General features: G+C 39.4%; 1 protein-coding gene across 50 annotated transcripts in view; it reads right to left on the bottom strand.

The window, feature by feature from the left end:
• ANK2 (ankyrin 2) overlaps window positions 1-13,597 on the bottom strand; it is a 571,823-nt gene that overhangs the window by 110,460 nt on the left and 447,766 nt on the right. For all 50 annotated transcript variants that reach the window (XM_065545385.1, XM_065545376.1, XM_065545380.1 and 47 more), the window contains one exon: window positions 12,322-12,420. In XM_065545385.1, coding sequence (XP_065401457.1) covers window positions 12,322-12,420 — 99 coding nt within the window. The remainder of the gene's footprint in view (window positions 1-12,321; window positions 12,421-13,597) is intronic.

Raw genomic sequence — 13,597 nt, 5'->3', positions numbered from 1 at the left:
TATATACTTCCATGAACTTCATCATTGCCTTCTGGGCATCCCAAAATATTTCTCAACTCATTAAGTCTTCAGGCCTCACTTATGTTTAAATATAAACTAACTGATGGTTTGGAATAAGAAGAAAATCTAGTCCAAAACTCCTAAAAACCCTTATTCTCATCCAAGAGTTTTCACTTAGAAGCAGGATTTATTCTGGGAACTCTATCAAGAGTAGAAGAACCAGGGATGCTGGAAAATCTTTGATTTTACTCCATTCAGCAAGCCAAGGATAGAAATGCTGGTCATTTTCTTCAAGGAGAAACGGTGCACAAAGGAGATATTGTAATCTGGTTTTAAAAGATGTTTCAGAAAATGCTGCAGATAGTTCTGGAACTTGCATCCAGAACTTAACAAATGAAATGGGACTCTGGCAAAAAGCAAATAGGGTTAACTATTTGCCAAGTGCTTTCCATTTAAAAACAGAGGATGTAGCTGGGTCTAAGGGACAGGAAGGACATGTTCCAGAAGGCTCAAGAAAATCACCTGACTCTGATGTGTAGTTGGAAATAATGTTTTCAGTGTTTAGAGAACCAGGCCAAACCACTCTCTTGTAAAAAGAAACTTAAGTGTAACTTTAGCGATAAAAAGAGGTTTATCTTTACTATCTGCCAAAGGGTATGTCATAATAAAAGTGAGGAAGGGAAACCTTGGCTGACTTCCAGGGCTAACAATGAATGAAGAAAAGTATATAGAGGAAGGAAGATCTATCCAAAAACAGTCAGGATCTTAAAGTTATAAGAAAAAAGAAAGGGAGCTATAGTAAGAAATAAAATAGTACTGCATGAATTCCAAGGTAGTAAGAAGTAAATAAATAACAGTAATATGATTATTTTAAACTAGAATTGAACTTTTGTGAACATTTGCAATTGAAAAGCTATCTTCATGTATGATGCGTATGTGACCCGTCCCCCTAATAGAGTTAAAAGGAAAGCATGAAATGTATTATTAGATCATTTCCTAGATCAAGATTAAGAAAAAACAAACGAGTTCTCAAAGATTATCCAAGGTTACTCAACTATTAAAACAGAACTTGAATTCAGGGCATTGGATTCTAAAGACGTTTCTCTGCCTATACATTCTTTGGAAATAGATACTACAATAAGATGGCCACTAAGAGACCTGTCAGAACAAAGTGACTCTCAGTAAGAAAGCAGACTGATATCCCATTAGAAGATAAAATTTCTCTGCAATACAGAGGAAAAAAAAATAGAGGAATGGGGAGAATAAACATTTTTTGTTTATAGATAAAATGAACATATTTTCATGCGCCTGTAGTCCCAGCTACTCGGGAGGCTGAGGCAGGAGAATGGCGTGAACCCGGGAGGCGGAGCTTGCAGTGAGCCGAGATCGCGCCACTGCACTCCAGCCTGGGCTGGGCGACAGAGCGAGACTCCGTCTCAAAAATAAATAAATAAATAAAAAATAAAAAATAAATAAATAAATAAATGGTTAGCAAAACAAACAACAACTTAAAAACCAAGGAACTTGAGAATAGCTATGATGAACATTTGTTGTTTCCGGGGTTCCCTTCTCAGATCTCTGTCCTGCAAAATTTGATAGAGGTGGGTGAGTATTGCAAGCGACACACTCTAAGAGTAAGAGGGATAGTTGGAGCGATGATGACTCTTTAATCCATAGCTGAGAAGTGGCAATCATTGGCTAAAGGTAGCTACACAATTGGTTCATTATTAACCATTGATCCTTGGTTCTTAGGCTATATAGCAATTAAGTTCTTCCTTTAAAAAAAAAGTTAAAAAATAGGATGTCTTGCCTACTTTTTTCCATTTTTGGTAAAGTTCTCCCTGAAAGTGTAAAAGGAAAGAACATACAAATTTTGCAAATAAAATCTTTCAACCTGTAACCAGGGATATAAGACTTTTTGAGGTTTGGCCAATTATTTCCCTGCTGAATTGCAAAACTTGAATTTACTGCCTCAGGGTAATGTTAATTCAAACCAGGGAAAAGAATTGGGAAAGTGCAGAAGAAAAGATTCATGGGGAAAGCCTGATCACACAGACCCCTTCCAAAAATGAGAGGCAACAATTCCCTCATCATAAAGTATCACTGGCTGATGCAGCCTCGACTGGAAGTAGATGAGCTCTGCTTTGCCACTGCAATCTACCATTTTACTTTGTAGACTTGCTGAGTTCCAGCTCCCTTTACAAAGAGAAAACTAACACTGGCTGAGATAAAGTTCAAAAATTTGATTAAATTTCTGGGAACTAACAGGGTTCCCAGGAGCCACATCACCTAGTATCTAACTAAAGTTCTAAATGAGCTAAGTTTCAAGGGAGTTTAATTCTAGGACCCCTGGGATTGCTCGATCCCTAAAGCAAATGCCAAGCCGTGTAATTCTGCCAATTGAACTAGCTCCCAGATGGTCAGGCTCTGGTGGCCCTCTCAGTAATGTCCATTGAGGACACTGGACAAGGAAGAACCTTCCTGAGAGCATAACCTGGGGTCAAACAAATTAGCTGACATAGGAACTGAGGCCACTGTGGCCCCTGCTCTCCAGTCTGTCCAGCAAAATGTGTCTTATGCTCTGAACTGGTGAATAGAGTGTGCTGCGTGCACTTTAAAAATCACAGATGTTATTATGAGTATATGGTTTTTCTTTTGTTAAATATTGTGAATAGGCAAAACATATGACTTAGCCCCATGATTATATATCCATGAAATATTATTTCTAAACTTGATTGAGAATATTGTGAACTATCTAGCGATCTTGACCTTGTAGCTCGATACAGTGGCTGGGCACAAATTTTTTTACTATCTCTTCTCTGGGAGAGGGTGAATTTTCGAGCAATGTTATTAGGTTTAGAGAGGAAGTTTTCAAAAGTGCGTGTGTGTGCGTGTGCACGCGTGTATGCACTGGGAAATCAAGAGGTAAAATAGCAGATACGTGTTCATTTTTCTGCCCAATAACCCCTGCACCCTTCTTCTGGGACAGCCCTCCCTCATTTGGGGAAAATGGACATTCCATAATCCATGTGGTTCTAGAAGGGCTGCTGGTCTTCTTAACCCACCTCATAAATGGGCCGCTTGAATGGGCATGAGCCCAAGCTTGATCTGATCTCCTGATCATAGTCATAAGCTCAGGGAGAGAATGTGACTAGTTAGAAACCAGTGGTTTGTTCAGGATGGGAGAGAAAAGGGCTCTCTTTACATTTGAAGTGGGAGGTAATGATGTTAGCAGAAAGAGTTTGGAGAAAGATGCAGAATCAGAGGAGAAATCTTTTCTTGTCTTAACTCTGTCACCACAGGTTTATCAGCACAATCTTGAATTTCAGGACCCTAAGCCACCCTACAACACAGGATTGCTCTGGGTATCAAATGAGATACTGTGTGTTTAAATGCTTGGGGAATTCTAAAGCACTGTTCAAATGTTAACTAAATCAAAGAGTCCCAGGAACACATTAAAAGGATTAAGCGACAATAAAAAAAACTCACGGTGAAAGTACACCTTAAAATAGGACTTATGAACAGGAAAACCCTAACTCCTTCCTGCTTGAAACATAATCCCAAAATCGGGAGCCCTGACATTCCATGAGAGTTTGTTAAAGATGCAGAACTGAGTTACAATATGCATTCTAGCAGGGTCCCCAGGTAATTTGTATGCATATTGACCTTTAGGGAGCACTGCTTCACAAGGCTAAGATATTTTGTTTTGTTCACGATAGAAAATGCTATAGGGAAGGGATTTCGGTTGTAGCTTAGAATGGGAGGTAGAGCTGAAAAGAAAAAAAAATAACATCTGAAATTTGATATTTGAATTAGAAGGAATAAGGAATTAAGAGATATTTTTATATGTATACGATGATACTAAATGTAGTTGCAAAAGAGAAGTAAAAAAGTAGAACTGATGAAATCTGTGTGTAAAATTAACGAATTAATATTTCAAAGGAGAGTCTATTGCCAGTGGTGCTTTTAAGGAAGAGGCTTCAGAGGGTATCCAAAAAAGATAAAAGTCTGTAATAATGGGTTATATCAATAGAGAAAAGTTTGGCAGAGATACACAAAAATGAATAAATTTCCATTAAAAGTAGAAGTTTTAATTTTAATAATAGATAAACATTAACGGGTTTTACTTTAAGAGAGAGAAATGGGAGACCCTTTCATTATTAAATATGAATTACAAAAAAATTTACAGGAACATCAACACAATTTCCAGTAAAGTACACAATACTCAGAGTGCACTGGTTGATCATAGAAATATTTTTTAAATAGCTGAATACAAGGTAACCTTAAAAGGAAACCAGAAAAATGTTATGGCAGGGGAAGCTCATGGTTGAATAAAGCTTTAAATAGATAAGAATATAACAGATCAATGATGATTACCAAAGAAAATAAATTTCACTATGTGGACAATGGATAGAAAGGCAGATGAAAACCAAGACAAGAGTAATGTTAAGGCTGCCCGTGTATCACTGGATTCTGCATGAAGATCTGTGGAACCCGTTACAAGAAAATGTCTATTAAATTCATTGAATCAAAGAATGTTAAGAAAGTCTGGAAAGGAGTTTTGAGTTTCTGAGTCCAACCCTCATATTTTACTGATAAAGACTTAGAAGTGGCCGGAGGCTGGAAAGACAGCTGAATAGGAACAGCTCCGGTCTGCAGATCCCAGGGAGATCAGTGCAGAAGGTGGATGATTTCTGCATTTCCAACTGAGGTACCCGCTCATCTCATTGGAACTGGTTAGACAGTGGATGCAGCCCATGGAGGACGAGCCAAAGCAGGGTGGGGTGTCGCCTCACCCAGGAAGCACAAGGGGTCAGAGAACTCCCTCCACTAGCCAAGGGAGGCCATGAGGGACTGTGCCTTGAGAAATGGTACACTCTGGCCCAGACACTATGTTTTTCCCATGGTCTTCGCAACCTGCAGACCAGGAGATTCCCTTGGGTGCCTACATCACCAAGGCCCTGGGTTTCAAGCACAAAACAGGGAGGCCATTTGGGCAGACACCAAGCTAGCTGCAAGAGTTTTCTTTCATACCCCAGTGGTGCCTGGAATGCCAGTGAGACACAACCGTTCACTCCCCTGGAAAGAGAGCTGAAGCCAGGGAGCCAAGTGGTCTAGCTCAGCGGATCCCACCCCAAGAGAGCCCAGCAAGCTAAGATCCAGTGGCTTGAGATTCTCATTGCCAGCATAGAAGTCTGAAGTCAACCTGGGACGCTCCAGCTTGGTAGTGGGAAGGGCATTCGCCATTACAGAGGCTTGAGTAGGTGGATTTCCCCTCACAGTGTAAACAAAGCCACCGGAAGTTCAAAATGGGCAGTGCCCACCACTACTCTACAAAGCTGCTGTAGCCAGAATGCCTCTTTAGATTCCTCCTCTCTGCGCAGGGCATCTCTGAAAGAAAGGTAGCAGCTCCAGTTAGGGGCTTATCGATAAAACTCCCATCTCCCTGGGACAGAGCACCTGGGGGAAGGAGCAGCTGTGGGCACAGCTTCAGCAGACTCAAGTGTTCCTGCCTGCCGGCTTTGAAGAGAGCAGAGGATCTCCCAGCACAGCACTCAAGCTCAGTTAAGAGACAGACTGCCTCCTCAAGTGGGTTCCTGACCCCTGTACCCCCTGACTGGGAGACACCTCCCAGCAGAGGTCAACAGACACCTCATACAGGAGAGCTGCGGCTGGCATCTGGCAGGTGCCCCTCTGGGACAAAGCTTCCAGAGGAAGGAACAGGCATCTATCTTTGCTGTTCTTCAGCCTCTGCTGGTGATACCCGGGCAAACAGGGTCTGGAGTGGACATCCAGCAAACTCCAGCTGACCTGCAGCAGAGGGACCTGACTGTTAGAATGAAAACCAACAAACAGAAAGGAATCGCATCAACATCAACAAAAAGGACGTCCACACAAGAACCCCATCCAAAGGTCACCAACATGAAAGACCAAAGGTAGATGAATCCATGAAGATGAGGAAAAACGAGTGCAAAAGGGCTGAAAATTCCAAAAACCAGAATGCCTCCTGCAAAGGATCACGCCCCTCACCAGTAAGGGAACAAAACTGGAGAATGAATTTGACGAACTGACAGAAGTAGGCTTCAGAAGATGGGTAATAACAAACTCCTCTGAGCTAAAGGAGCATGTTCTAACCCAATGCAAAGAAGCTAAGAACCTTGAAAAAAGCTTAGATGAATTGCTAACTAGAATAACCATTTTAGAGAAGAACATAAATGACCTGATGGAGCTGAAAAAGCAGAAGAACTTCATGAAGCATACACAAGTATCAACAGCTGAACCGATCAAGAGGAAGAAAGGATATCAGAGATCAAAGATCAACTTAATGAAATAAAGCATGAAGACAAGATTAGAGAAAAAAGAATGAAAAGGAACAAATAAAGCCTCCAAGAAATATGGGACTATGTGAAAAGACCAAACCTACATTTGATTGGTGTACCTGAAAGTGATGGGGAGAACGGAACCAAGTTAGAAAACACTCTTCAGGATATTATCCAGAACTTCTCCAACCTAGCAAGACAGGGCAACATTCAAATTCAGGACATACAGAGAACACCACAAAGATACTCCTCGAGAAGAGCAACCCCAAGACACATAATTCTCAGATTTACCAAGGTTGAAATGAAGGAAAAAATGTTAAGGGCAGCCGGAGAGAAAGGTCGGGTTACCCACAAAGGGAAGCCCATCAGACTAATAGCAGATCTCTCTGCAGAAACCCTACCAGCCAGAGGAGAGTGGGAACCAATATTCAAAATCCTTAAAGAAAAGAATTTTCAACCCAGAATTTCATATCCAGCCAAACTGAGCTTCGTAAACAAAGGAGAAATAAATCCTTTACAGACAAGCAAAGGCTGAGAGATTTTGTCACCACCAAGGTTGCCTTACAAGAGCTCCTGAAGGAAGCACTAAACATGGAAAGGAAAAACTGGTACCAGACACTGCAAAAACATACCAAACTGTAAAGACCATCAACACTATGAAGAAACTGCATCAACTAACAGGCAAAATAACCAACTGGCATCATAATGACAGGATCAAATTCACACATAACAATATTAACTTTAAATGTAAATGGGCTAAATGCCCCAATTAAAAGACACAGACTGGCAAATTTGATAGTCAAGACCCCTCACTGTGCTGTATTCAGGAGACCCATCTCATGTGGGAAGACACACATAGGCTCAAAATAAAGGGATGGAGGAAGATTTACAAGCCAATGGAAAGAAAAAAAAAGCAGGAGTTGCAATCCTAGTCTCTGAAAAAACACACTTTAAACCAACAAATATCAAAAAAGACAAAGAAGGGCATTATGTAATGGTAAATGGATCAATGCAACAAGAAGAGCTAACTATCCTAAATATATATGCACCCAATACAGGAGCACCCAGATTCATAAAGCAAGTTCTTAGAGACCTACAAAGAGACTTAGACGTCCACACAATACTAGTGGGAGATTTTAACGCTCCGCTGTCAATATTAGACAAATCAATGGGACAGAAAATTAACAAGGATATTCAGAACTTGAACTCAGCTCTGGATCAAGCCAACCTAACTCTCCATTCTACATCAACAGAACTCTCCATCCCACATCAACAGAATATACATGCTTCTCAGTACTATACCGCACTTATTCTAAAATTGACCACATAAATGGAAGTACAGCACTCCTCAGCAAATGCAAAAGAACAGAAATCATAACAAACAGTCTCCCTGACCACAGTACAATCAAATTAGAACTCAGGAGTAAGAAACTCACTCAAAACCACACAACTACATGGAAACTGAACAACCTGCTCCTGAATGACTATTGAGTAAATAATGAAATGAAGGCGGAAATAAATAAGTTCTTTGAAACCAGTGAGAACAAAGACACAATGTACCAGAATCTCTGGGACACAGCCAAAGCAGTGTTTAGAGAAAAATCTATAGCACTAAATGCCCACAGGAGAAAGCGGGAAAGATCTAAAATTGACAACCTAACATCACAATTAAAAGAATTAGAGAAGCAAGAGCAAACAAATTCAAAAGCTAGCAGAAGACAAGAAATAAGACAAGACAAGAATAAGATCAGAACATAACTGAAGGAGATAGAGACAGGAAAAACCCTTCAAAAAAATCAATGAATCCAGGAGCTGGTTTTTCTGAAAAGATTAACAAAATAGATAGACCACTAGCCAGACTAATAAGGAAAAAAAGAAAGAAGAAAATAGACACAATCAAATATGATAGAGGGGATATCACCACTGATTCCACAGAAATACAAACTACCATCAGAGAATACTATAAACACCTCTACACAAATAGAAGCAATGGATAAATTTCTGGACACATACACCCTCCCAAGACTACACCAGGAGAAAGTCGAGTCCCTGAATAGACCAATAACAAGTTCTGAAATTGAGACAGTAATTAACAGCCTACCAACCAAAAAAAGCCCAGGACCAGATGGATTCACAGCTGAATTCTACCAGAGGTACAAAGAGGAGCTGGTACCATTCCTTCTGAAACTATTCCAATCAATAGGAAAAGAGGGAATCCTCCCTAACTCATTTTATGAGGCCAACATCATCCTGATACCAAAACCTGGCAGAGACACAACAAAAAAAGAAAATTTCAGGCCAATATCCCTGATGAACATCAATGCGAAAATCCTCAATAAAAGACTGACAAACCAAACCCAGTAGCACATCAAAAAGTTTATCCACCATGATCAAGTCAGCTTCATCCCTGGGATGCAAGGCTGGTTCAATGTACACAAATCAATAAACGTAAGCCATCACATAAACAGAATCAATGACAAAAATGACATGATAATCTCAATAGACGCAGAAAAAGGCTTTGATAAAATTCAACACCCCTTTATGCTAAAAACTCTCGATAAACTAGGTATTGATGGAACATATCTCAAAATAGTAGGAGCCATTTATGACAAACCCACAGCCAATATCATACTGAATGGGCAAAAGCTGGAAGCACTCCCTTTGAAAAGCAGCACAAGACAAGAATGCCTTCTCTCACCACTCCTATTCAACATAGTATTGGAAGTTCTGGCCACGGCAATCAGGCAAGAGAAAGAAATAAAGGGTATTCAAATAAGAAGAGAGGAGGTCAAATTGTCTCTGCTTGCAGATGACATGATTATATATTTAGAAAACCCCATCATCTCAGCCCAAAGTCTCCTTAAGCTGATAAGCAACTTCAGCAAAGTCTCAGGATACAAAATGAATATGCAAAAATCACAAGCATTCCTGTACGCCAATAATAGACAAACAGAGAGCCAAATCATGAGTGAACTCTCATTCACAATTGCTACAAAGAGAATAAAATACCTAGGAATACAACTTACAAAGGATGTGAAGGACCTCTTCAAGGAGAACTACAAACCACTGCTCAACGAAATAAGAGAACACACAAACCAATAGAAAAACATTCCATGCTCATGGATAAGAAGAACTAATACCATGAAAATGGCCATACTGCCCAAAGAAATTTATAGATTTAATGCTATCCCCATCAAGCTACCATTGACTTTCTTCACAGAATTAGAAAAAAACTACTTTAAACTTCACATGGAACCAAAAAGAGCCCAAATGGCCAAGGCAATCCTAAGCAAAAAGAACAAAGCTGGAGGCATCACGCTACCTGACTTCAAATTCTACTACAAGGCTACAGTAACCAAAACAGCATGGTACTGGTACCAAAACAGATATATAGACCAATGGAACAGAACAGAGGCCTCAAAATAATACCACACATCTACAACCATCTGATCTTTGACAAACCTCGCAAAAACAAGCAATGGGGAAAGGATTCCCTATTTAATAAATGGTGTTGGAAAAACTGGCTAGCCATATGCAGAAAACTAAAAGTGGACCCCTCTCTTACACCTTACACAAAAATTAACTCAAGATGGATTAAAGACTTAAATGTAAGACCTAAAACCATAAAAACCCTAGAAGCAAACCTAAGCAATTACCATTCAGGACATAGGCATGGGCAAAGACTTCATGACTAAAACACCAAAAGCCAGGGCAACAAAAACCAAAATTGACAAATGGGATCTAATTAAACTAAAGAGCTTCTGTACAGCAAAATAAACTATCATCAGAGTGAACAGGCAACCTACAGAAAGGGAGAAAATTTTTGCAATCACTCCATCTGACAAAGGGCTAATATCCAGAATCTACAAGGAACTTAAACAAATTTACAAGAAAAAACAAACAATCCCATTGAAAAGTGGGCAAAGGATATGAACAGACACTTCTCAAAAGAAGACATTTATGTGGCCAACAAACATGAAAAAAGCTCATCATCACTGGCCACTAGAGAAATGCAAATAAAACTACAATGAAATACCATCTCACACCAGTTAGAATGGTGATCATTTAAAACATGAAACAACAGATGCTGGAGAGGATGTGGAGAAATAGGAATGCTTTTTTTTTCTTTCTTTTTTTTTCTTTTTTGAGATGGAGCTTCACTCTTGTTGCCCAGGCTGGAGTTCAATGGCACGATCTTAGCTCACTGCAACCTCCACCTCCTGGGTTTAAGCGATTCTCCTGCCTCAGCCTCCCGAGTAGCTGGGATTACAGGCATATGCCACCATGCCCAGCTAATTTTGTATTTTTAGTAGAGACAGGGTTTCTCCATGTTGGTCAGGCTGGTCTCAAACTCCCAACCTCAGGTGATCTGCCCACCTCAGCCTCCCACGTGCTGGGATTACAGGCATAAGCCACCACGCCCGGCAGAAATAGAAAAGATTTTACACTGTTTGTGGGAGTGTAAATTAGTTCAACCATTGTGGAAGACAATGTGGCAATTACTCAAGGATCTAAAAACAGAAATACCATTTGACCCAGCAATCCCATTACTGGTATATATGTAAAGGATTATAAGTCATTCTACTATAAAGACACATGTACACATATGTTTACTGCAGCACCATTCACAATAGCAAAGACTTGGAACCAACTCAAATGCCCATCAATGATGGGCAAAGAAAATGTGGCACATATACATCATGGAATACTATGCAGCCATAAAAAAAGAATGAGTTCATGTCCTTTGCAGGGACATGGATGAAGCTGGAAACCATCATTCTCAGCAAACTAATACAAGAATAGAAAACCAAACACTGCATGTTCTCACTCATAAGTGGCAGCTGAACAATGAGAACACATGGCCGCAAGGAGGGAAACATCACACACCAGAGCCTATCAGCGGGTGGGGGGCTAGGGGAGGAATAGCATTAGAAGAAATACCTAATGTAGATGACGGGTTGATGGGTGCAGCAAACCACCATGGCACATGTATACCCATGGAACAAACCTGATTCTGCACATGTATCCCAGAACTTAAAGTATAATAATTTTTTTAAAAGACCTGGAAGTGAAGTGACTTGCCTGAAATCACTTACAATTTACATGACCATAGCCAGATGCTTTCATTCTAACATAACACTGTATTATAGTGGTACGACTCAAACTGAAATGAGTTCTAACTTGGGTGTATCAAATATTGAAGAAGGAGGGAAATTGTTTAACGTAAGAATCTCAGTGATGCCAATGCAAAAGTTAAATAACAACATGGAAAAGGAAATACAAGATACAGTATATTGACAGTGTATTCAATGTAAAGGAAGATGAGAAAATAAATTGGGGAGTAAGATTTTAAAAAAGAAAAAGAAGGAAAAAGCAACTTGTGAGGGAATTAGAAGCTATTAGAAACAGGGCAAGTCTGATCAAGCAATCTTCAATGCCCAAATTCTATTTTGGAGTAGTGGAAATACAGAATGTATAAATTTGTAAAATCAGAGTTGGAAGAAAAGTAAACATCATAAAAAGGAGGGAAGTCAAACAGATGAAGGGAAAACATTAAAACTTTGAGAATAACTTGCTTTTATGTAACTAGTGAGGGGTAACTGTGGAAATGTGATTGGTTTAGGTGGTAATAAATAAATTTTAATATGTATAATGTCTAAATACTATAGGTTACATTTTAAAATTCATGAAAATAAAGAGATATGAGAAAGTGCTTTCCGAGGTTAAAAAAAGTATTAAAATATTAGTCAATGCCGTATTTCTTAGATGAAAGCTGTACATTTTTTCAAATGTTAGTGTTTCTGAAATCCGGGTGCATTTTTCATTGCGTGTAATTGCTTATATAATGTTTCTCTTTTTTCCTGGAAAACTGCTATTGAATTGATCCTTTCACTTACAGTCCCTGGTATTTCCAAATCAAGGAACTGAAGGGCAACACCCTCTCTTAAGGTTGAAACTCATGCGCTGAGATAGAAGAGAACCTCAGGGCACCAGCACCTACCCTGGCTCTGGCATCAACAAGGGCACCATTTCTCAGGAGGCATCGGACCACTTCCACCTGCCCGGCTCGGGCTGCCATGTGTAGTGCCGTCTCCCCACGCTGCCAGGGAACAAAGATCGTTAAATCATAAATTAACCCACTGCTCTGGATGGTAAATAATAAAGTTGTCCCTTTTGTGAAATTCAGCAATATATCCAAGGATTTAAGAAACCTATGAAAAGGCATAGTCTGGAAAACATAGATTTGTATCTTCTCCTTTTTTTTTTTTTGAGACAAAGTTTCACTCTTGTTGCTCAGGTTGGAGCACAATGGCACCATCTCAGCTCACCACAACCTCCATCTCCCGGGTTCAAGCGATTCTCTTGCCTCAACCTCCTGAGTATCTGAGACTACAGGCGTGCACCACCACGCCCAGATAATTTTTGTATTTTTCTTCCCCATCTTTATAAGGAAAAACAAATGTTTATTTTATTTTTTTAAGTCCGTGACAAACTAGTAAATGTACCCGAACATCCAGGATACTCTGAGTTGTTTAACTTCACAATCAGCCAAGCATCCCTTTAAATTGATTTTGGCGATGAAATTATCTTTTACCCTAAAAACCTAAAATCTGTCACTGTCTCACTTAACTATGTGATCACAGCTTGAATCTATTTCAGTGAGAAACTCTACATGCTGAAGATCAACACGTTGCAAAACATTAACACCACCTGTACCATAAATAAATCACTTCTTTTCAAGATTCAAAATTTACTTCTGAAATAAACTATTATTTTGTATCTGATTTTTCTTTGTGTTATGAGACTAGACAAAAACGGATCAGATAAGAAATCTGATTTGCCCAGGAGGTCCCCTATTTAAGATTAATGAGCATATTTAATTATAGACAGTTATTTGAGAGAGCCACTGAAAGATGAATAAAGTGACTGTCAGCAGTGTCATCTGTTGAGGTAGGCCGTGCATCACGCCTCCAGTATCTTTGTTCTATACCAAAATATGACACACTTGTCAGGAAAGGGTGCTTTAGGTGTGGCATGAAGAACGAGGGTGTAAGAGAATTTTCTCTTCAAGAAGCCGGTTACTACTCTACTGTCTCTAAGAGAGAGGGCTTTAAAAATCAGCATATTTTAAAACTATGTAGTTCTAAAGAAGGCATGGTTTCATTCACTCAAGTAATTTTAAGATATTGAAATAAAAATTATTACAGATTGATTTACCACAACTGTTCTAGAAAATAAGGCTAATTTCAACCAAGTAAAGTAAACTATTCCAAATA

This window comes from Macaca fascicularis, chromosome 5, assembly GCF_037993035.2.
Source record: "Macaca fascicularis isolate 582-1 chromosome 5, T2T-MFA8v1.1".
In the NCBI taxonomy this organism is placed as follows: Eukaryota; Metazoa; Chordata; class Mammalia; order Primates; family Cercopithecidae; genus Macaca; species Macaca fascicularis.
The sequence above is the reverse complement of the archived record's forward strand: the minus strand, read 5'-3'. Positions and strand labels throughout refer to the sequence as shown.